The sequence below is a fragment of the Mangifera indica genome, chromosome 12 (assembly GCF_011075055.1).
Source record: "Mangifera indica cultivar Alphonso chromosome 12, CATAS_Mindica_2.1, whole genome shotgun sequence".
Taxonomy (NCBI): domain Eukaryota; kingdom Viridiplantae; phylum Streptophyta; class Magnoliopsida; order Sapindales; family Anacardiaceae; genus Mangifera; species Mangifera indica.
This window is the reverse complement of record NC_058148.1, coordinates 15768126-15790947: the sequence shown is the minus strand read 5'-3', so window position 1 is coordinate 15790947 and position 22822 is coordinate 15768126. Positions and strand designations below refer to the sequence as shown.

Here is a 22822-nt window from a genome sequence, read left to right as displayed (position 1 = left end):
CAGAGCAGTTCTAGTTTTTCCTGTTCACTGGAAAATCTGGAAAACAAAATGATGCAGTTACATATATTTTACTTTCTGGTCATCAATCAAGTATACACATGCACAGTCATCTTACCTTATGTGTCAAACACTGAAAATGTATATGAATATTGCAGAAAGTTAACCACAGTTATCAAATATGTTCTGACCATTTGACGGCCATCGTTTCCGTTGCAAATTATCTAATGGCTATGAAGTTGTGTGTGTTTATGGTGTTCTCTGGAATTGCAATGAAAATGGGTACCGATAACTCAAATGCATGATTCATCTGTACATTTAATATTTTAACAGTTCTGTTGGACAACTAATGACAAAACAAAATGTTAGGATCCCAAAACTTTTCATATTAAGATCCAAAGACAGTACAAAATCATAGGTCATAGAAAAAACTTCACTAGAATGATATCAACTTTCAAGGTAACAATAATATAGATCACAGGTGCCTACCATTTTTGAGATTAAACTCCATAAAGGAGAATTAGTCACCAGGATCCTGAGATCACTTAACATTTTAACTCCACATTATCATAGTTATACAAGATGTCCAAGTCATGAAAATACGGGCATGTTTTACTGTTCTCAGGATGCTTCTTCCCATTGCCCATTGATTTTCTGAAGTACTTATTCATGTTTTCCCACTTTTCCTTACACTTCTTGGCACTCCGCATAGCCCATATTATGCATAACAACAGATATCTCATCCCATATGGAGCATTTGGAGCCAATCACACGAAATTATGTTCCAAATCAGTTCAAAGCTTTATAAGGGCTTGCACTTCAGCTTCTGGCCATCTTCTGCTAGATTGACAGCCTTCCGACCATCTTCTATTGTTTGGATCACACATGATCATTTTCAGCATAATTTCCATCACCTTTAGTTTCATTTTCTCCCATAAATGAGACTGGTCCTAGCTGCGGAATTTGAATTTCATGGCCTAAAACATTCTGGATAAATGAAATGAGTGCAATGTTACGAGACATCTCTTGTGTTCTCATCTCCTCTTCTCTTTTCATTCTTTCAATCTCTTGCTGCTTCCAAGCTTCTTCTCTTGTTATTCTCTCCCTCTCTCTTTTCTCTACCAATTCCATCAACTGCTTATGCATTTGCTCTTGCTGCTTCATTATTCTCATCGCCAAATCTTCAAAAAACCTCTCAATCTTCACCATTGTATTCCTCTTCCTTTTTCGCATCCCAGGTTCATTATTGTTAGGAAACAAACTATCCCCATCATCATCCGAAGATGAGCTGAAAACAGAGAACAATCCATCAATTTGGGTCATTCTAAGATATTGGTACAAGCATCCAATGAGCCAACTATATACGTAACCCTACAATACAATCTGCTATAACAGAATTTTCTATTAATTTGATTCTCCAACAAAAGTAGATAGACCATCAAACTCACAAAACAACTACCCAATTCACTCATGACATGCAATCAGAATGAGCTCAAAAGTCCCAAATTCACAATAAAGCAACACCTACCCAATTGCCAGTGTGATTGCAATTCAATTGTAAATACAACTACAACTTCGAAGTCAGCATGTGAGACTAAAACCTGCAAAATCACTACCATATGACCACCAAACTCAACTAAACACAGCCAAAATTCTTGATTTTTGATAAAAACAAGCAGAAAATTAAACCCTTTCCTCATTTTCCATATTCTTCACATTTGAAATGATCCAAAAATGCATCTTTTCTACAAAAACTTCAAGAGTTGACACCTTCTTAAAAGAAGAACAAACCCTAAAAACTTGACCTATAAAATAAAACCTATAGCATATACCTAGAGTCTTCCTCCCAATTACACCAGTCAGCTTTCGGATCCAAACCCTCCTCGACCGAACGCGAACCAGCTTTTTCAGACTCAAACAAAGCAGTAGACTCTCCCGTGCCGGCAAAGAGATGTTCGTCTTGAAAACTGGAAGGATCATCCGCCGGTGACCGCCTGATTGGTCGAAGCTTCTGCGGTGGCTCATATTTGACGGCGGCATCAAGCGCAGACGTTAGGTGTAACGATTGAGGAAACGGCGTTATCACTTGTGGGAAGTCGTTTGGCTGCTCGCCGGTTACCGCCTCCATTTTTGTGGTAAAAATTTTATTTTTATATTTTTGAGTGAAGGTGAAATGTTGCTGGTAAATGTTTTACAGTTAAATAAGTTAAAAAAATAAAGAGGTAAATTGTATTTTGTGTGATTATATTAATGATTTCTCCCTCTTTTTTGTAATATTTACGGAAATGTACCAGTCTGACATGGCATGGCAGCTTTCAGTGAGGCCTTGCAGCTTCACTGGCCAGTCCTTTTGGTGACTCACTTTTCCACTTGCTATTTTCCTGCTGCAAAGTTTCAATTATAATGTTTTGTATTCACCTGTCTTCTCCTCAGATCATCTCTTGATAGCGGTGGATTCAAGCCCAACCAAAATTCAAACAAATCTCAGTTTAAACTTGGTTCGAATTTGGAATGACCCAAAAAGAAAAACAAAGTATATACATAATTGATTTAGGGATGCCAACCAGATAAACCTTGTCTCATCAGAACATCTTATATATACGTGAATATATAGTGTGGACCTCAAGCGCGGCAGTATCATGGACACCTCCTAAAAGAGTAGAATATTGTGTTAAAGGATAGAGACAGAGTGGAGGGGTAGAAATTTTTGGTGCCATAATCTTTCAGGAGTTTACTTTATGATGGTTACCAGATGTTGAACTTTAGTTTGTCTCTGTTGCTCTGGTGGTGTACTGGTTTTACTTCGACCTCCAGTCTACAAGGATTCTTAGTCTTAGCCAGACAGACCTTTGTTAATTTGCATTTTAACACGCGCACACACACACACACACACCAAAAGTAGCTAATATATCCTTTTACAGGGGCCATCTAATGGCATGCTGTATGCTTCAGATTCAATATTAATTGCCATGGAAAATTCCGTCACTCCCACTCACTATCTCATTTATATTCTCCCTCAAGTATCCCCAATTTTACTCCACCAACTCCAACCTGACATTTTGAGGTATATAGATTACCCACCTGCAAACTCTATATATACTGCAGATGGGAATAGTTGGGGCAGGCTTGAAAATACTCTTCGCCGCTTCTTCTTCCTCAAGTTTACATATATACATACAAAATATCAAAGCTTTGGTAAGCGAATTTTTTTTGCCTAAACCACATTGATTAATAATTATAAGCATACATACGTAGAAGATAAGAGTCATAAGACCAAGAGTAGCTTACCAACTTTCTATCTTTCTTCTAGATGACCTCATTTTTCTATCCCTTCTCCTTCATCTAAACCTCAATCTCACCCTCTTTTGTCACGTCCACTATGAAGCCTATGAAGGTAATTTTAACGTAATGTATTTCTCTATAAAAGCCAAACGTTGAGCCCGAATCTCCTTTGTTCTGTCTCTAGCTAAGCAGCAAATATATATATATATATATATATATCCTTGGAAACAAACTTATTCAACACAAAGGAGATGGGCTACTTTCGGGGCTGTAAGTCCTTGTTCTTGATGCTCATGATCATCACCGTGTTCATTGTGTGCTGTCTTCGAACATCGACAGCGGAAGAAGGTAACGGTAATGGTAACCTGTTGTATCAGTTATTAACGAGAGAGGAGTTGGTACATATGGCTGGATATGGAGAGGAGAAGCTATCAACCGTGCTGGTTACAGGCACTGTTGTTTGTGAAGCTTGTCTGCATGGCGAAGATCAACTTCGTTCATGGCCAATATCAGGTTCATACATATATGATTAACTATTTAACTTTCTTCATTATCTCTGTTGCCAGAATAAACGTGGATCTGAGTTCTTTGCAAGTATTTGATGATTTTTCATCAAATTTGATTAATGTATTATTTTGTGTTCGTCGATTTAGGGAAGACGTCATATTAACTGTTGGTGAAAAATCGCGATTAAATATAACATTCCAACAACTCCAAAATCTGCAGGAGATAATATCACTCATCTTATTTAATTATCAACAATAAAACTATATGTATCCACTTTATATATACAAATGGGTACACATTTTATGTATATCATCATGTGATTAGTCAATTTTGAATTAAAGATAAAGTAACACCCAATCATGTAATAACACACATAAGTGTGTATGTATTTGTGTATTTAAAGTGGATATCAATAATTGATCATGACTTGAAATCTCAATTTTCTGCAGGTGCTCTGGTGACTGTTAACTGCCATAACAGCAATAGGAGAACCATATCAAACTCTCAGGCTGTTACAGATGAATATGGTGATTTCATGATTGATCTTCCTTCCCATCTGCATGCTATTACGCACTTGGAAAAGTCGTGTTCAGTTAAGGTTCTTCGAGTACCCAGGAACTCACTCTGCAGACCAACTTACATTAACAGGCACAGAGGATTGACTTTGTCATCGGTTGGGAATGGCATCCGAACTTATGCAACCGGGAGAATAAAGTTACTACATTTGACATCAAAATCCTTAGGAGCATGTAACAGTAAAGGAAGCAGTGACAAACAGATTGGATGGTAGATACACATTGGTCTACAAGCAGATTGGGATTTGACATCATGGCTCACAGATGGCGCTTCAGTCACAGCACAAGAGTTGCAAGAGTTCTATCCCCTCCGGCTATGAGTTCTGAAAGTGTGTGTATAAATATAAATATATATATATATATATATATATATATATATATATATATATATATATATATATATATATACTGTATGAATATGTAAATGATCATATTCTATTTCATTTCGAGCCCTGAGTGATGATTTCATAATAATGTTTATCACGCTTTTGAGTGCTGATAAGTATCTATAGATCTTGAATAGTGGCAAAATAATAGCTTTACAATCATATCCCAAAAACAAATCATTAGAGAGGAAGCATCTCCTGAATATATTTAAAATTGGAAACAACTTAGGACTTCAGAAGTTTTTCCTCAGCCATGTATTTTGCAATATCAGCACAAAATGTGAGCTTATCTGCTTTTTCTTCTGGGATTTCAATGGAGATCTCTTCCTCGAAAACCATAACGAGCTCCACCCTGTCTAGACTATCCAGGTTCAAATCTTTCTGAAAATCAGCTGTTTCTGTAACCTGCTCAATGGACAAATATGAAACCATTATTAGGTTTCCCGCACTACTTTATTACCTACAGACAATGGAGTATAGACGGTCTAGACTAGAAAATGATGCAGCAGGTAACATTTATGCAATACGACCTAAATCAATCACAGACAACTGTAAATAGCAGAGAAATGTGACATCAATTAACTACCTTGGAAGCATCAATTTTGTCAAAATTTTTAACCAGTCCGATCACTCTACCCAAAATTTGATCAGGGTTGGTAGCTGCTGATGCACACATCTGTTGGATCAGTCTATATAGCACGACATTAGATAACCAAGACTCACTGTATCTCCTCACCCTCACATACTTAAGCTTCAGGAAGGTGACTCTCAAGCTTTGCATATTCAGAAGAGCAAAAACCAAATTTCAAAAGATATCAATTTTAAAGATGGCAAAGCGAATGAGACAAACAACAACAAAAACTCATATTCAGGAAAATAAGTTCTTCCAAGTCCTAACCCTCGAAAGACTAAAGTATGCATATCAAGGGAAGCTTCAAATGGCAGACATGTCAGTAATTGAAACAGCAAGTTGAGCAAGGTTCCATCAAGGAAATTTCCAGGAAAATTCAAGGCAAAAGAAAGAGAACATGTGACTCAACTTTGCATTACACGCTTAAAAGCACCCAAAGCTACGAACTTTAGAACAAAACATCAAGAAAGATTAAAATCCCATGTTTCCAAGTTCACACCCAGAAACTAAAACTACAAACACCAAACGAGATACTTGTTGTCATACGTAATAAAATTTAAAACTTTCAATAAAAATTGGTAAAGAACTGAAACCTAGCACTGGAAACAGAGTAAGGCAGAAGGGACTGGTGACCCACGAGGCTTTCTCCGAGGCAAGTGTCTGCTTTATTGCAGCTAAGACATATTTCACTTGAAGGTACGCTAAGGTGGATGGAAGCGGAGTCACTCAAGTCACGTCAAGCCTCAGCATGGTTTCAGATACAAACGGGGCCATGTTTGTTACCCTTTATTGTGGAAAAAAAAGAAAGTAATTTTGTCTAAATTTATGATTTAAACGAGTTGTATATGCATTCTCGTACATGTTCTTCCTCGTTGTTCAGAGCTCTGAAAAGCAAAGATTTTTTTTGGAAAAGTAATACATTTAAAAAAGATTAAAAAATAAATAATACATAAAGCAAAGCGAAGAAGAGACTATGTCAAAAATATGACGTGACTTACCACCCATCTCATTCATTGGGCCACCATTGGATCTTCCATATTCAGCGGAGGTTATAATTATTTTTATAATTATTCTTATTATAATTTAACTTTCATTTTCAATCGGGCATCTGGGTGTTTTGGCCTTCCCTTATATTTTTTGTAAATAAAAATAATCAGGTTCTTCTTGATTTTAACTCATGGTGCGTATAAATGTAATTTCAATGAAGAATTACCTGTGAGTGAGGGATTCCTCAAGTGGGTTTTGATTAATTTAATAATAATGGGGAATGTCAATGGAAGAGAAGATGGAAGCAGCAGCCCATCTGGGGTTGAAGAAGGGGAAAGTAATAACAGTGTTCAAGAAGAGGGCATGGGAGCGCCTGATGGTTTGATGGGTCAGTCGCCTCCTCATAGCCCCAGAACCACCCATTCCCCTCTCTTGTTCACTCCTCAGGTTACTTTTCTTTCTTCAATTTTTTTCTCATTTTAATGCTCTGTTGACATATGTGAGGGTGGGTAGATTTGATTTGTGTTTAGGAATTATGGTGAAATTTATTGCCTGGATTGAATTTGTTTGTGGGGTTTTGTCTTTTTAAGTTTTTTGTTAGGTTAATTGATATTGCTGGAGCTGAAGATGAGTTGTTTGATTGATTTCATTGAATTCTGCTGTGGAAATTACGATTTTTAATGTTTTGAGGAGTTTGGGTTGGTAATGGGTAGCATCTCTGAGGATTCTTGCAGATGCTATCAGACATGATGTTATTTGTTCGTTGTCATTTTTACATGCTGACCTCATGTTTGATTTAAGTTCTGGGGGAATTTAATTTATCATCTTTCAGGTTAGTTTGTGTAGAAAACAGTGCCCAAGAGTTGATTAGCATGAACTATCCTCTCTGCTCTGGAGATTAGTTGTCAATTTTTATTTTGATTGGATGTTTACTATTTTCAAAAAGTTTGGGTTTTCATTTTTTCTCTATGTTTCTTTTAGGTCCCTGTTGCTCCATTGCAAAGAGCAGATGAGATTCACATTCCAAGTCATTCATGGATGCAAAGCAGTTCACGTTATGAAGATGTCAGCAATGAGATAGGAATACCAACAATGATCACATGGAGTTATGATGGCCAGGAAGTAGCAGTTGAGGGATCATGGGATAACTGGAAGACAAGGTTAACAAAAAATTGCTGCTTTTTTATTCTTTTAAGTTCAATTTCCTTTCTGAAAATGCCTCACATATTGCTTCTTGATCAGAATACCCTTGCAGAGATCAGGAAAAGACTTCACTATTATGAAAGTACTGCCATCAGGTGTTTATCAGTACAGGTTTCTTGTTGATGGACAGTGGAGGTATGCCCCTGACTTGCCTTGGGTTCAAGATGATGTCGGCAATTCTTATAACATCTTAGACTTGCAGGTTTGTTTCTTTTCCAAAGTTTGCATGTCTGCTAGATGAATGTGATGGTTGAAGCTTAGAGCATTCCTGCTTTTATGTCATTCTTAGTTGAAATTTGAACTTTGCTGTGGGTCTTATGTGGTTATGCATGACATGAGTGTCAGAACTTTGTTGAAACATGAATGGGATGAAAACTAAACTTTATGCTAAACTGGAAAGATTGGTTTAAGATATTTCTTAGCATTCCTACTCATAAAAATTCCTTTACCTTCCTCTGAGTCCGAGTCTTGGATGTTACTTAGAGATAAGAAGGGGGTAGGTGAAGACGAAAAGGCTTAGGTGGCAAAGAGGGTGTGGGAGGGGGTGGTAACTGGTAATTGAGTAGATTTCTGGCTAAGTTTTTGTAAATGTTTGGTATCTCAATGTAGATGTTGCCTTAGTGTGACATGTTCAAACATGAATGTTGGCTTAATAGTGAAAATTTTACATGGCCTGCATTTATACAGTGATTGAAGTATTGATATCTGGTACCTTGAGGTTTAAGCATTAAAACTTTTGTATTTCTTTGATTTTTAGTTTTATACCATGCCCATCTTATTCTCATATATTTGTTGTTTGCCCTTGTGTCATGTCTTCAATGCATGTTTGTCCATATAGGTTATTTTTGCTGGTTTTCCTTTTTGGCATAGCAAAATTCATTCTGTATAAGGTTGTGACAATGTAAGAACTAGTGAGTGTAAATTTCAAAGACCACTGGAAAAGCATGCTGGAATATCAACATACCTAAGATTATAGAGTTAAGATTTAAGTTTTTGTTTTTGCTTCTCTATCTTTATATGAGTCAAAGGTAAAACAATTTTTATCCCCATTTGTAATGGAATTTTCTTTCCTCAAGTCGATGCACATTTTAATTTTGGTTTTTTAGTTTGTTTGGCATTCTACTGTTGGATGAAGACTCACATTTATTAGATTACGAAAGATCTCAAGCTCCTGAGATTGGAGCAAAGTTCTGAAAGGGAATGGTTTTCTTGATTGAATATTAGTGGGTTCAGATTTGGCACTAAAGTGGTTCTGGTAGGCAGAAACTATTCTCTAGCGTGTGCTAGAAAGTATGATTGTTTAAAGGCAGAAAATTTTCAGTTGTGAACAATGGTCTTTATTGATTTGCTTTGCAGGAGTATGTTCCAGAGGACCTTGAAAGTATATCTAGTTTCGAACCCCCTCAGTCTCCTGAGATGAGCTATAACAACTTGCAACTCACAGCTGAGGATTTTGCTAAGGAGCCACCTTTGGTTCCTCCACATATGCAAATGACACTGCTCAATTTGCCAGCATCCAACATGGAGATTCCACCTCCTCTCGCAAGACCTCAGCATGTAATCCTTAATCATCTTTATATGCAAAAGGGAAAGAGTGGTCCGTCTGTGGTGGCACTTGGTTCAACTCATCGATTTTTAGCCAAGTATGTGACAGTGGTACTGTATAAGTCCATGCAGAGGTAATAACACGCTGCTTCTTCGTCCGACTTTGTAGTCTTCAATCCCAAAATGTAGTTAATATAATTATCAAGAGGTAGATGCTTTAAGAATGGTGTTGGTAACCTCAGTAAGCAGTCATCAAACTGAACTCTTAAAGCTGTATGAATATAACACAAACATTTGATGACCATTTGATCCAACAATTTATTTGCTTGTTCTTATTGCATTATCTGGCCTTTCTAGCGCTAGAAATTTTGATCATGTAAAGACATTTTCTTTTTTCAAATTTCTTGCAGCTAAGCACCGTTCATTGGAATTCCTTTATTTGGCTGGATGTTTTGTCACTTTTGTGGCTTTGATCTATAGTTGTTGTCTTGTATAATTAATTTTTCTGGCATGCCTTAACAGTTTTTGGATGCTTGACATTCTCCCATGAGTTCTAACCGTGCAATATCATCCCTTATTCACCACCTCACTAGGATTTATCTTGTAGTGTTTGTACCCAGAGTCTGAATATATCTCTTACTTTGCATCGACGCAATGTGTGTCACATTGACTTGAACCTGGGATATCATCCCTAGAAACAAGCTAGGGGTACCAATTGAATGAATAGACCATCAGGATAATACGTGATGACCATACATAATTCTCCGAATCCTGTGGAAAGAAGTATTAGCAGATATTACAAACTGCATTATACATTTAGTTTATTTATAATGATATAACAAGACAAAGCAAAGCAGAGGAAACAGTTGAAGGTAGAGGGGATAACTTTAATTTTATTTATATGGTTAGCTAGTACTAATAGCAAAATATGGCACTTAAGAGCAGTAATTTCTGCTTTCAACCATACAGTAAGCAGCTTATCTACTTCACTTGTAATGAGTAAATAAATGAAAAGCAAATATGTTACATATCATTCATTCATTCTCCCTATCCAATATTAGCTACTTAAAAACTGGGCATCCTTTAACTGCAATTCCTGGAGCAGTTGGACATGAAGCCAGAGGAACTTGATCAACATGAGTGCCCCACCACTTCAAGTTTACACCCTCATTTTGAAAAGCTAAAAACAACAGAACACCCATAAAAGCAGTCCCTGCATCCAGTGCAGCAGACAAAACATAGTTGTACTTCTGCCACCAGCACTTGTGGTATCGATACACTATATGGTTGAAGATCATTCCAGTGACAAGCAGCTTGCTATGTTGGTGGGAGTTGCTGGTGGCATTCCAGCAAATCTGAAAAGATATAACCGGTATGTTTATCAAGGGAATCCATTTCTTCACTGGGTAAATTTTGCTCAGTACCCAGATAGGAACTGGCAAGACTGCTCCAATGAGGAATAACCATACCAAGTTCCGGTACATCCCTCCGGGTCCGAACAGTCACTCTGGTCCAATCAATCCCCAGATAACAGAAGCATCAAAGGTTACTTTGTACTTGGGGCAAGTCCAGGGGCTGTCAGGATGCAAAAAATTAATATCACAAATGTTTTCAACACTCTCCAGCATCCAGCATGCAACTGCAAGATTGACTATGCCTGCAACTAAAGTTCCCACCAACTGGGCAAAAGGAGAAAAATATAAATAAAATTCCAATTAGCAAACTTGGAAATAGGAAAGTGAATAAAATTTGAGTAGCAAAAACCTGAGCTTTGTACATGCACCGTGGAGGAATTTTCATAGAGGAATTTTCGTGTATTGTCCAAGTTTAAGATCAAATAAGAAAGAGAGAGCATGAATTGTGCTGATACGGCCGTAAATCTTGAAAAGAAGATTGGCAATTGGTTTTAGCCGATCAAGAATTGTGCAATAACATCAAATCCAGGTTGCTGCAATGCATTCACAAGAACATTAAAAATGTTAATCTTTCTCCATCATTGTTCTACCTTGAATTAATACTTTTACATTATCAGATTGTGTTTATTACCTGGTTGGTAGTGGCGTGAATGACACCAAAATGAAGGGTGACAATCCAAGCTAAAGCAAAAGCAAAGAGCATGCCCCACCATGGTAGCTGCACCTCATCTTTCCACACAAAAGATATTAAAAGGGAAAGTGCAATGCTTCCTATCAAAAGAATATAGAACCACCATTGAGACACTTGTTTGTAAGCCTTCATCAGTCATGTATGGATCTCCAATTTTACATTCTTCATCGTTGATCGGCTCTGCTTCAGAATTTCACTAGACATCAGAAAACAATCAGAAGGTTAATGATACCGTTCAAGTACAGTAAACTGCTTAATTTAAGCCAAAAGCAGCCTAGTACCTTCCATGAAAGAGTGCAACATGAGTGAGGGTGGTGTAAACCTCACAAACCCTGATCCGATTGACAGGGCGAACAGAGGATTAAGATAGAGCTTCCCATAACTATCATAAGCCGGAATATTAAGTTCATACTAAGGGGTCAAAATCTTGCTGGTATCATATTCTTTCCCACTAGATGTGAACAACTTGCTAGAAAATATGGGGAATTTTTGAGCATCAAAGGTATTGTACTTCCAGTAACACAATGGAACAATTTTGTTGATGAACATGACAAAACCAACCCCAACATTGAGAATTGAGGTCCAGGGTGTTACTAGAGGACTGCCATGGTAAGCTGAAATCCCTGCCTAGTCAAGTGAAAAGGCACTGATACCGACTCACATGATAACCAGAACCAATTTGCTGAGCTGTTACACTGTGAGGCCATGCCCAACACACCCATGAGAAGAATGTCAAGATTGGGAAGATGTAGCCAGGAAATGCATAATAAGCAAAGCTTGAGGAAAAATTTCATCCTGCTCACACCTTTACTATTCGGTTCCCTCTCATGCAGTGCTCTGCAAAAACATCAAAATTTATAATTAAACAAGAAGTAAATTCTTCTGGAATATAATCATGTGCAAATTCTTCATCACAACAGACACTAATAAATTAAGCATGAATATGAAAATCAATGAACATGCACTGGATAATGACTAACAGATAGGGACAGATTTTCTTCACTTAAAATATTATTAACACGACACTGATATTGTGGCATAATTGACTGCTTTTTCTTTTAGATTTTCCACTAAATATTAATTGATTCCTAAATTTGTCATTGAGGTTGAATTCTGGGGAAATAAACATTATCCAAATAGATAAGAAGGATTAAACCAATAACTGTATCAGTGAAGAGAATAAATCCTTCAAGTTTTACCCACATAGAATTGAAAGTTCAACAAACAGAAATGATGTAAAGCAGTGGCTTTTCTTGTTTGGGCCTCCGCGCTCATTGATAGTGTTAAGATTCTAAAGTGAAATCTCTTTTTCACTTTTTCTTTCCAAGCAATTTCTCATCAACCAAACAGAGAACAGCCACAAAACTACAAGAACAACAGAAGCATCTGAAAATCACGCTCTCTTTGGCGAATGGCACACTTTGTTTCACATGAGTGGGTCCCAGACTCCCAGTGTCCTGACGCCAGATGATATGGGACATTAGAATACAATAATGTCGCTACGCATGATGTAATTTAGGGCCTTTTGATTGGAGTGTTTTAAAGATTTTTTTAATAATCTATTTTTTATTATTGTTTATATTATTTATATTAGAATAGAATCGTTTGTGCAGTATCTGTCCGTCCAAAGTATTTAACCTGAGCTAAATACAATTAATTAAACAGAAACAGCAGCAGTGTAATGTTGAGTTAAGTGCATAAAAATATTACAAGAAACAAGGCCCTATACTATACTATAGCTATAGATATAGTTACAAATAAATTAACATCAAGGATCGATATATAAATCCTTGATTGATTTGCGTTTCTGCAGCAGCAGCAGCAGCCTTACATCTTATTCTCACATTGCATTACATTGATTCATTCTCACATTACATGATAAAGCATGCATTTGGATTCTCATCACTGAAGAATTGATCAGGAGGAGGATCATAAGCATACTCCAAGTAATACTTGGACGTCCAATATTCACTTCTCTTGATGTCAAGCTTCTTCTCATCCTCATCCTCATCCTCTCCATTCCCGCCCTCGTTGTCTTTCTTTTCCCCCTCTTTCTCCTCCTCCTTTTTATTCTCTTCCTCCTTCTTCTCCTCATCCTTCACAATGGAAACTGCCTTCCTTGTCTTCTTGTATACTTCATCCACCAACTTTTCCGGATCAACTACGCCTTTTACAGTTACTTGTCCATTGCCAAGGTTGGTTTCCACTGACTCAACACCTACACACATGTAAATATTACTATATATTAATTAATATGTAACTACCAATCACGTAATTAGTTTTAACAATAAACAAATTTTTGGGAAATTATGATACCCTTAATCTTTCTTATACGCTTGTGTAAGACCTGAGCGCAAGCTTCACAATGCATCGGAACATTCAGCACAACTGATTCAGCAACTGGAGGCTACGTAGCACCAACATTACACAAAGAAAATTGATTTACAAGTGGCCATAAAGAGCCCGACACCCAACAAAAGTAGCTTTAAACACAACAAGCTGCATGCTGCCTCCAAATTTTAATATTCTGGTCTAATAGGTTGGCCCAGTCTTAAGATTTTGTTTGCTTTGGCACATACATAGTATGCTGTAATTTTAATTTCGTGATACGCAACCTAAACTACTCTTACTATCTGTCCAAATTAGACAAAGATGTTATTGACCCAATTTTTATTGTATCCTTTGAGTGATAATAGCGGAATAAATCTTAATAAAAACATTGAATCCTATAAAAGATAAATATAACATCCTTTAACAAATTTAATTTCGACAAATTATAAAAACAGATGTTAAAGATATTAATAAGTTAAAGATTCGTCAAATATTATATAAGTTTTGAAATTATCAAGATTTGTTTCGAATTGTAAAATGTAAAAACAAAATCGTGATAGATTATATATTTAAAACAAACCAAAAATCCCATTTACTTATTAAAGATTTATACTTAATTATAAAATTATAATCACCCCACCTTTGATATAATCTGACATTTGAAACGTCCTAAATAATGTTTAAATTCATTTTCTAATTGAAGGCTTGGCTGGCTTTGCCTTTGGGCGTACAAGGTGAGCTATAGTTTATACAGTTAGCAAGCTGCTAGCCCGTGACCCATTGACCAAAGTTGCAGAAGCAGAGCAGAACATCAAGTTGGTGAATAGTGGGGTCAAAACCCTAAATAGTGTAGACCCTTCTTGCAAAATGTGCCTATAGTTGAATCGTTTTGTTATTTTCATGCCAGCATCATACAGTCACATGACTACAAGATTTTACCCTCAACTTTTATCCCTTCATGCAAACCCCCATAATGTATAAGAGATATACATGCAATCAACTAATGAGATTGTCTAATATTAAATTATAGTTCAAGTTAAAGGTCAAAAATGGAGATTGAGAAAGATATAGTAGGGTTTGGTAAGTGGTTTTTTATTTATTTTTACCTGGTTGTGAATAGTAAAACATTTAAATTATAATACATATAATTTATGTCGATTTTACTTTTAAATGTTGTGACTCAAAACATAACTTAATAATTTAAAAGTTTATATATTATTTAATTAATAATATTTTATTATTTTTTAACAATATATATTAATTATTTTATATTTTATTGATATAAAATTCGTCCACAAATGTTATAATATTATTAGAAATAAAGTTGATTAATAATTACCTCTTCCTTTTTTTCTTCTTTGGGTGCTTCTTCCTTTTTCTCCTCGGGAGGGTTGGGCAAAGGCGAAATCAACTCAACTTTTCTACCACTTTTCTTTTTTAGTCTCTCACAGACCTTAATGGGGTCTGCTCCTTTGCCTTTCACCACCACTTTACTCGCCCTGCTATCTGCACTGACCTCCTCCACTCCTGTACACATTTCTCGTCATGATATATATTAATTCAAAAAAATTTCCGTCCCATGCGAACTGTTAATTAAGAGAATGAATTATAAATTTTTAATTCAAGACCTTCAAATCCCTTCAAGGCTCTTGCAACTTTGCGAGCACAGGCTTCACAATGCATATCAACCTTGAGGACAATCTCTGGAGCCTCTTCTTTTTTCTTCTCTTCCTTGCATTCCTCGTTCTTCTCCTACCACCCACAAACAAATTATATCAATTAAGTACACACAAACTTTAACTTGTTTAATGAAGCTCAAATTAAATCTAGCTGGAGGCAGAGAATACACTTACCTCACCCATGTCTATGATAAAGCTCTAAAGCAAAACTGTGCTTCTCTCTCTCTCTCTTTCTTTCTTGCTCTTTGGTAGAGAGTGAACAGAAGAAGAACATTTAAAGGGAGGAGGAAATTGTAAGTAAAATTTTGACATGTAAATTTTTTACTGCATAGTGTGGCTGACTTTACAATGAATCTCCATAAATGCCCTTCTTTTCATGTGTTGTTGTCAGGAATAGTACTGTTTTGTATTAAAGCCTCAGGACAAAATGGTCATGAACTCACTTTATACAAACATATGCAACTCGTAATCATATGCTTTGAATTCATTTCAATTAGATGCTTTCATCCACGTATTTAAAACATGGGTTTAATTGCTTTTTCATTGTATTTATAGTTATATACAAGTTCGGATTCAAATCGAGCTAATCAATCCAATCTATCCGAATTTTAAAACCATGAAAAAAAAAAGGCATTACCCATCCATCAGTAGGTGTAAATGAATATAAGATGAAAAATTCAATGGAATGGAACCCACAATTTCGGAATCCAATCCCAAGTGACATTTACAGGCTATAACACAATGCTGTCAAGTATCTTGAAAAGTGGGGAAAGAGGAGGTACCAAAGGGAACCCAGTTTTGGTATTCAACCAATCACCAAATGCCATGTGTGTTGATAAGCATTATCGTCACCATCCACTCTCCAATGTGAGGGAAGGGGAAAAGGAAAAAAAAAAGGTGATTGATGAATTTGGTGTCTTTACTTGAACAAGTTGAGGCCAGAATCTCAATGCCATATAAAATGAAGTCCTATCATCAATCTTATGTCTCTAAAATTGGAAAGAAACTTAGAATGATTTCAAAATATTTCAACCTCTTAATTCATCAATTTTAGACTAGCTAACAAGAAGTTGCAATATTTGCCCCAGATTAAAAACATACGCAACTAGGCATTTATAGATATCAATTATTGCAAATTTTCAAAGAATCACGTCTAAAAAATTAATTGTTGATATAGAAAAACTAAAAAACCTATACTAAACCTCTAAGTCTCGTACTTGCAAATTTGTTGAGTTCATTGTTTCTTACATATGAATATATATATCACATAATTTATTTTTATTTGATCATTTTTTAAACTTGAATTTAAAATTGAATAATAATACGTGTATTAACAAATAAATAATGAACTCAAAACTAAAAATCTTGTCTAACCCCAAAATAGTTTAAAAATTTTTTAACATTACTTTACAAAGTAATCGAAACTATAGTTCTCTTCAAATCCTACATCTTCCGTGAATGTCCAACCTTGATTTCGAAACTTACTTCAACACCAAAACCTCTGTCAAACTTTACTCAAACTTAAATCTATTGCAAGAATTTCTCTCCTAATAATTTGTATATTATTGATGTTTGAACAGAAGTCTAAATTTTTGGATCAGTATAAACATATTGTCTTCATTTCTCTTGATAGAGTTCTTTTAAAAACAAAATCGTAAGATTAAAAAAACCAAAACAGATAATACTTCACAGCTTTTCAGTGATTTATCATAAGCACATCCAAACAACATTAACATACGTATATATGTATGATCATGGTCCCGGAAAAATTAGAATTTGCTTTTAGAACATGGCAATTTAAGCAATCTTTATTCAAATATTGGAGGACTTAGCTTGAAGGGAAGGGAACAGTAAATCGATTAACCATATGAACTGATCATTCAAGTTTTGGCACTTTTCCTCCGAAGGTTGAGATTTATTAAATGAGGGATATAAATGTAGATGAAGAGGAATTAGGGAGCTTCACTTTCCATGGATCAAAAGGTGGTTGATTCTGATATATGATGATGACGTAGAATCCTGAAAGCAAAAGCCAATACCATATATAGCTTTTAAACAAGACGACGATAAATGATAGTGGTCCTTGCATTGCATTGCATAACGGAGGTCAATAGGCCGGTGGGTAAAAAATGAAAGATGAATATATGAGTATGAATATGGTGAAGACTGAATTATTGAAACCTGACAACACACCACCTGGAAGAAAATTTATTGCTTCTGGCCCTGTGGTGCTCTTGTAGTTGAACAGTCTGTATTCAAAGACCAAATTTGACTCCGATCTGTGTTGGCCTCTAGTCAAGTTTCTGGTTCAATCATGGAAATAAATTGAATCAACCACCATATTTGCATTGAATATACGTTCTTGTCTGAAGTATCGGGTTCCAATTAGAATATACAGTTGAACCCGGAGATACAATGCATTTTCTGAAATTATACGTATTGTCCTTTGAGTGTAAGGATGTTTCCAGGATGAGAATTATTGGAGTTTCTTGGAGATGTTGCAAAACCTAGGCTTTGTCTGACTACTTATTGACCAACCTTTCAGAAAAATCCAATGGTCAATTTCCAGAAACAATGGTATTCTCTTGTATTTTCACCTCCCTATTGGTGAATAAAAGCAATGTTATTTTATTTTTATCCTGAAATCCCCACCCACAATTTATTTTGTAAACACGAATAATTAGCATATCCTATACAGATGTGAAATCCTGCATTGGAAAATACAGTTGGATTAGATAGCCAAAATAAAGATTAGTTACTTTACATTTTATTTGAATTGACTCAAAACCCAATCCAAATATTTGGATTGGTTCAAACTCACACTGTTTTATGAAAACTATTTTAATCTTTAATTTAAAATTAATTTGTTTAATTTGAACTCGAATTCAAACACTAATAATTTAGATTAAATTTAATTCAATTAGTAAATAATGAATATAATAAAGAGTATTGTTAAAAATTTTATATATATAAAATGTTTGCATTCATCTCTCCATATTCCGTGATATTATTAGTATACATGTTAATATATTTTAAATTTTTTTATTTCAAATGAAACATAATCTACGATAATGGTGAGAATCTAAATGGGCTCGACCCAATCAAATTAGCAACTGCCTCAGGTGATGGGGGTATCGGCTAGTCCATATGGTATACAGAACAGGACCTAGCGTTGTTGTTGTTGTTGCCCATGAGCCGACTGCATTGGAAGCATTGTCACTCGACTGCATCAGACAAGTTGATTCTAGTTTTGGGTGGATCCAACTTAAGTTAATTCTATTGTAATCTATCACTTGACTTGTTTATTATTGGGTTATATTATTCATTACAGCAGTAATATTATTTAACTATTTAACAACATAATTCATCATATTAACAAGCTTTTAATACTATTATTATACACTAGTTTGAATCAAATATTATAGATTCAATTTGAACTCAAATCTATGCTCAAACTAGGTTTGGATTGAACCCATTCCCCAGGATTCCTGTTGAGCGTAAGAAACATTAATGTGGACATGCAATAAAATTTCTTTTTTAAATCTATTTAATGGTACAAACTTGCCCAACAGTATATCATACAATCATTATGGATATATTTTATTAGAATGTGTATGTGTTTTTGGAATTTACATATGAGAACCGTCCATATATATGATAATGATAGGATAGGATGGTGAAAAAGACAATGGTTGGTAGGTTTTTTGTTTCTATGTGCTAACTTAATAATTTCCTAACAATTTTTCAACTAACATAATATTACTTCTCCAACTTAATAAATAAAATAATAATAATAATAATTCATATACAAACAAACGGATTATATTAATAAATATAAATATATCAAGATTTTATAATTTTAAATAAAACCCATTTTTTATACGTTTTCGTAATACATCTCCCAAGTTTTGATCTATATTTTCATAGCAGAAAAAAAAGATCAAATTAAATGTTCAATTGATTTTTCTAGGCAAGGCAACCAACCATAAATCAAACAAGATGAAACTCCAATCCAACTGCCTAAATTTTTTTTCATCGATGAATTCATTAAAAGACGATCATGATTTGATTTGATTTGATTTCCACGTAACAACCCACAAATATGATTGTCATTTTCATCTCTTCGCTTTGCACTAACCAGTTGCCGACACTTTCCAAACTTTTACCTACCTAATTTTCTGTTGCTTAAAATGAAAACCAAATCAAACCCATTTCCCATTTTTCTATCTTGAATTATGTGGGCAGTCTGAAAGAAAGATAGCTTGTGATGTAACCTACCTCAATTCATTAACTATTTCCATATAATAAACTCCTACCTTCAATTGGGATTGCTTCAACTTTCAAAAGATTGGTTACATTTATCTAACTAAATACTCATATTATATAATCATATAACATCAAATGTAAGTAAGTTAAGTTATTCGCAAGCCACTAACAATCAAACTCAATTAATATTGAGTCAAACTTGAGTTTAATATTAATTGATTTGATAAACTCGAAAACTCATGACTCAGTTTAAGTTAAACATAAATATACTAATAAAAAATTTAAATATTACAACTACACTTTTAATATCTTATCATTTGACTTTAATTTAAGCGAATAATTAATAAATATATAAATCATATCGTTAATTTTTTTTTTTTTAAGATTAAAGGGTTTTAAATAATTTTTAAAATAGATTTTAAACTAGTCGTTTCTCTTACGAGCTTAAATTGAGAATTTTTCAATTTGAAAAGTTTGAACTTAATCTTAATATTATTAAGTCAAGTTTAAACTAAACATTACTCAATTTATTTATTTTTATAATTATAATTTATACAAATAAGTTAATCACATGTCTTTTATAAAGTTTTTTTTTTTCCTTTTTATAAAGTAAAGGTACATGTTACCAATTTTAAATATCTAACTTAAAAACTAGTTTTATTGTTTCTTAAAGGCCAAAGGACTTACTCCCATCTAAGATATAATAAAAATTTAAAGTAATTCTCTTTAACTTTCAAAAACTCAAATATCCATTTATAAACAAAATTCTATTAAAAAACTCAATTAGAGTTAAAAATTAAACCATTATTTAATAAAAAAATTTTAAAAACATAAAAGTAATTGTATTTTCTTCCTTAATTTTTAAAAACTAATAATTTACCTTCACTTAAAGTTTTCAAACTTTGAAAAATAACATTTCCCCCTCTCAAACTTAAGGTTTTCTTTCTCCTGACTATGGCCACCATCTCCGATGAACAACAACTAGTCTTTTTCCTCCAAAAGATGTCTCTAGATCTAAAACCCTCAAACGATGTCTAGATTAAAAAATTCAAACAAAAGAGCCCATCATCTAGACCACGACAACACCTTGGTCTTTTGTTGTTGTCTCGAATGACGACTCATCTGGACAATACTTACAGTCCAGACAAAAGGCTTCTTAATTTAGATTTTTTAATCTAGACAAAAGATATCTAGATTTTCTCTAGAAAGAAAGGACTTCAAACCAAGGGGCATTGCCAAAGGAAGAGGCATTGCTGGGTGGAAGAAAGATCAGATATTATTTGTGAAAATAGTGGCCATAATAGAAAGGAAAAAAACCCTAAATATGAGATAAAATAATTATTTTTCAAAGTTTAAAAATTTTAGGTCGAATTAAAGTTATTAATTTTTAAAATTTGAGAAAAAATATAACTAATTTTAGATTTTTAAATTATTTTATTAAATAATAATTTTATTTTTAATTTTAATTAATTTTTTTTAATTTTACTTTTAAATAGTTGTTTAAGTTTTAAAAAAATTAAAATAATTTCTTTTTAGATTTCAGTTATATAGAAATAAATCGCTTGGGCTTTCTTAATGTTCCAGCCATCACCCACTTAAATTCCTACACAAACGCCGGGTTGCCTTGTGATTGAGTTATGGATCCAAGGAACAAACACGTGTACGGTTGGCAATTGTGGGCACACATTCTTTTCAAGCCAGCCAGCAGATGCATATGTAAAGAGCCAGCAATCAGGATTTAACTCAATACACGTGTCAACATCATAGTGGTTATTGATGTACGGAAATCAAACTCTTGCGTCTTTATAAGATAAAGATAAGTTCAAGCTGTCATTAATTTCTGAGAGTGAGGTTCAGTCTCAGATCTGAGCAGCTGGCCAGCAATGGGGGAGAAGGTTTTTCGAATCTTATCATTCTTCTAATTCTACCATGCCCATCTCAGAATTCTTTGTTAATAATATTGTTTGATTGTTTAATGTTGTTGCAGAAAGTTGCGACAATGGTGTTGAAGGTTGATCTTCAGTGTGAGAAGTGCTACAGGAAAGTGAAGAAAGTGCTGTGTAAATACCCTCGTGAGTGTCTTCCGTTTCTGTTTAAAAATTAATTCCGTGTTGTTTGTTTGTTAATGCATTTGATTCTTGTGAACGAGATCAGAAATACAAGATCAGGTGTATGACGAGAAGCAGAACACAGTGACGATCAAAGTGGTGTGTTGCAGTCCTGAGAAGATCAAGCAAAAGATATGCTGCAAAGGAGGTGACTCCATCAAAAGTATTATGATTGTACCTCCCAAGCCAAAAGAACCCGAGAAGCCAAAGGAGCCCGAGAAGCCAAAAGAACCCGAGAAGCCGAAAGAGCCCGAGAAACCAAAAGAGCCCGAGAAGCCGAAAGAGCCCGAGAAGCCGAAAGAGCCCGAGAAACCGAAAGAGCCCGAGAAGCCAAAAGAGCCCGAGAAGCCAAAAGAACCCGAGAAGCCAAAGGAGCCCGAGAAGCCAAAAGAGCCCGAGAAGCCAAAGGAACCCGAGAAACCAGCCCCAGCCCCAGCCCCAGCCCCAGCCCCAGCCCCATGCTTCCCGCAGAACCCTGTGAGAGTGTGTTGCAGGGAATGCTCCGAGGGGCAAGGAGGTGGCCCATGTTACCAACTAGGATACCGTGGACCGCCGATATGCTATGATGGATACTACGGGAGACCGGTGTATGATAGCTGGGGTGGTGGCAGGGGCGGTTGCTATTGTTATAGAGGCAATCGATGTGATTGCTTTTGCGAAGAAAATCCTAATGCAGCTTGCAGAATAATGTGAAAATTAATGGAGGTGCATGCATGATTTGTCGTTTGCCCCTTTGGTTTGGTTCCTAGTACAAAATTAGTGTACAAGACAATAAAGAGAAAAACAAGGTTATTAATAAGATAATACTTTTATCAATCGGCAAAATTATTGTCTCTCTTTTTGTTGTATCATCTTCACAATTATTAAAATTATTATTATTATTATTATTAGAAAAATTTGAATTATGTAAATACATGATAGATGAGAATCTAGTTAGAGGATTGGTCAATTATGAGTTGTTTGATTCGCTCGCGCAATGGGTTGATGATATCAGCATGATGTATATATAAAAAATATATTAAATTGGAATTATTAAATATAATTATGAGATAATATTAAATAATAATAAATATTTTAAACCTACCTAAGGTTATTTGTGTTGTTTTAACACCTGTTTTGGGCTGGAGGGAGCCTCTTTGTTGTAAATATTGAATAGAATGATTCTAATGTCATAAGTTGATTTGAGGAGGAGTATGTTTTAATTAAGCTTTCAAATTAA

General features: G+C 34.8%; 6 protein-coding genes and 1 pseudogene across 6 annotated transcripts; 3 read left to right on the top strand and 4 right to left on the bottom strand.

Moving 5' to 3' along the window:
* Positions 1-414: 414 nt before the first annotated feature.
* On the bottom strand, positions 415-2308 carry LOC123192821. The gene is made up of 2 exons (XM_044605480.1): positions 1830-2308; positions 415-1285 (listed from the first exon to the last, which is right to left on the bottom strand). Exons 1-2 carry the CDS (start codon positions 2123-2125, stop codon positions 877-879), a joined length of 705 nt encoding a protein of 234 aa, XP_044461415.1. The 5' UTR covers positions 2126-2308; the 3' UTR covers positions 415-876.
* A 287-nt stretch (positions 2309-2595) lies between these two features.
* LOC123192823 lies at positions 2596-4713 on the top strand. Its single transcript, XM_044605483.1, has 2 exons — positions 2596-3792; positions 4236-4713. The coding sequence occupies exons 1-2, from the start codon at positions 3531-3533 to the stop codon at positions 4574-4576; spliced, it is 603 nt and encodes a 200-aa protein (XP_044461418.1). The 5' UTR covers positions 2596-3530; the 3' UTR covers positions 4577-4713.
* A 65-nt stretch (positions 4714-4778) lies between these two features.
* On the bottom strand, positions 4779-6336 carry LOC123230265 (acyl carrier protein 3, mitochondrial). The gene is made up of 2 exons (XM_044656403.1): positions 5334-6336; positions 4779-5152 (listed from the first exon to the last, which is right to left on the bottom strand). Exons 1-2 carry the CDS (start codon positions 5526-5528, stop codon positions 4973-4975), a joined length of 375 nt encoding a protein of 124 aa, XP_044512338.1. The 5' UTR covers positions 5529-6336; the 3' UTR covers positions 4779-4972.
* A 43-nt stretch (positions 6337-6379) lies between these two features.
* LOC123230264 (SNF1-related protein kinase regulatory subunit beta-2-like) lies at positions 6380-9561 on the top strand. The gene is made up of 4 exons (XM_044656402.1): positions 6380-6812; positions 7347-7525; positions 7608-7770; positions 8925-9561. The coding sequence occupies exons 1-4, from the start codon at positions 6639-6641 to the stop codon at positions 9249-9251; spliced, it is 843 nt and encodes a 280-aa protein (XP_044512337.1). The 5' UTR covers positions 6380-6638; the 3' UTR covers positions 9252-9561.
* Positions 9562-9986: 425 nt separating this feature from the next.
* Positions 9987-12700, bottom strand: LOC123192150 (annotated as a pseudogene).
* Positions 12701-12876: 176 nt separating this feature from the next.
* LOC123193366 (heavy metal-associated isoprenylated plant protein 7-like) lies at positions 12877-15559 on the bottom strand. The gene is made up of 5 exons (XM_044606309.1): positions 15404-15559; positions 15179-15302; positions 14890-15077; positions 13536-13626; positions 12877-13437 (listed from the first exon to the last, which is right to left on the bottom strand). The coding sequence occupies exons 1-5, from the start codon at positions 15410-15412 to the stop codon at positions 13091-13093; spliced, it is 759 nt and encodes a 252-aa protein (XP_044462244.1). The 5' UTR covers positions 15413-15559; the 3' UTR covers positions 12877-13090.
* Positions 15560-21230: 5671 nt separating this feature from the next.
* Positions 21231-22490, top strand: LOC123193369 (neurofilament medium polypeptide-like). The gene is made up of 3 exons (XM_044606310.1): positions 21231-21390; positions 21483-21567; positions 21650-22490. Exons 1-3 carry the CDS (start codon positions 21379-21381, stop codon positions 22294-22296), a joined length of 744 nt encoding a protein of 247 aa, XP_044462245.1. The 5' UTR covers positions 21231-21378; the 3' UTR covers positions 22297-22490.
* Positions 22491-22822: the final 332 nt, after the last annotated feature.

Coding starts and splice junctions, on each gene's coding strand:
- LOC123230265 (XM_044656403.1), bottom strand. CDS start 5,528: ATGCAAAGCTTGAGAGTCACCTTCCTGAAGCTTAAGTATGTGAGGGTG. Junction 5,153..5,333: donor ACAAAATTGATGCTTCCAAG/GTAGTTAATTGA, acceptor TCCATTGAGCAG/GTTACAGAAACAGCTGATTT.
- LOC123192823 (XM_044605483.1), top strand. CDS start 3,531: ATGGGCTACTTTCGGGGCTGTAAGTCCTTGTTCTTGATGCTCATGATC. Junction 3,793..4,235: donor TCGTTCATGGCCAATATCAG/GTTCATACATAT, acceptor AATTTTCTGCAG/GTGCTCTGGTGACTGTTAAC.
- LOC123230264 (XM_044656402.1), top strand. CDS start 6,639: ATGGGGAATGTCAATGGAAGAGAAGATGGAAGCAGCAGCCCATCTGGG. Junction 6,813..7,346: donor CTCTCTTGTTCACTCCTCAG/GTTACTTTTCTT, acceptor TGTTTCTTTTAG/GTCCCTGTTGCTCCATTGCA. Junction 7,771..8,924: donor ATAACATCTTAGACTTGCAG/GTTTGTTTCTTT, acceptor TTTGCTTTGCAG/GAGTATGTTCCAGAGGACCT.
- LOC123193369 (XM_044606310.1), top strand. Junction 21,568..21,649: donor AGTGCTGTGTAAATACCCTC/GTGAGTGTCTTC, acceptor GAACGAGATCAG/AAATACAAGATCAGGTGTAT.
- LOC123192821 (XM_044605480.1), bottom strand. CDS start 2,125: ATGGAGGCGGTAACCGGCGAGCAGCCAAACGACTTCCCACAAGTGATA. Junction 1,286..1,829: donor AATTGGGAGGAAGACTCTAG/GTATATGCTATA, acceptor CTCTGTTTTCAG/CTCATCTTCGGATGATGATG.
- LOC123193366 (XM_044606309.1), bottom strand. Junction 15,078..15,178: donor AGCCTTGAAGGGATTTGAAG/GTCTTGAATTAA, acceptor AAATGTGTACAG/GAGTGGAGGAGGTCAGTGCA. Junction 13,438..13,535: donor GCGTATAAGAAAGATTAAGG/GTATCATAATTT, acceptor ACATGTGTGTAG/GTGTTGAGTCAGTGGAAACC.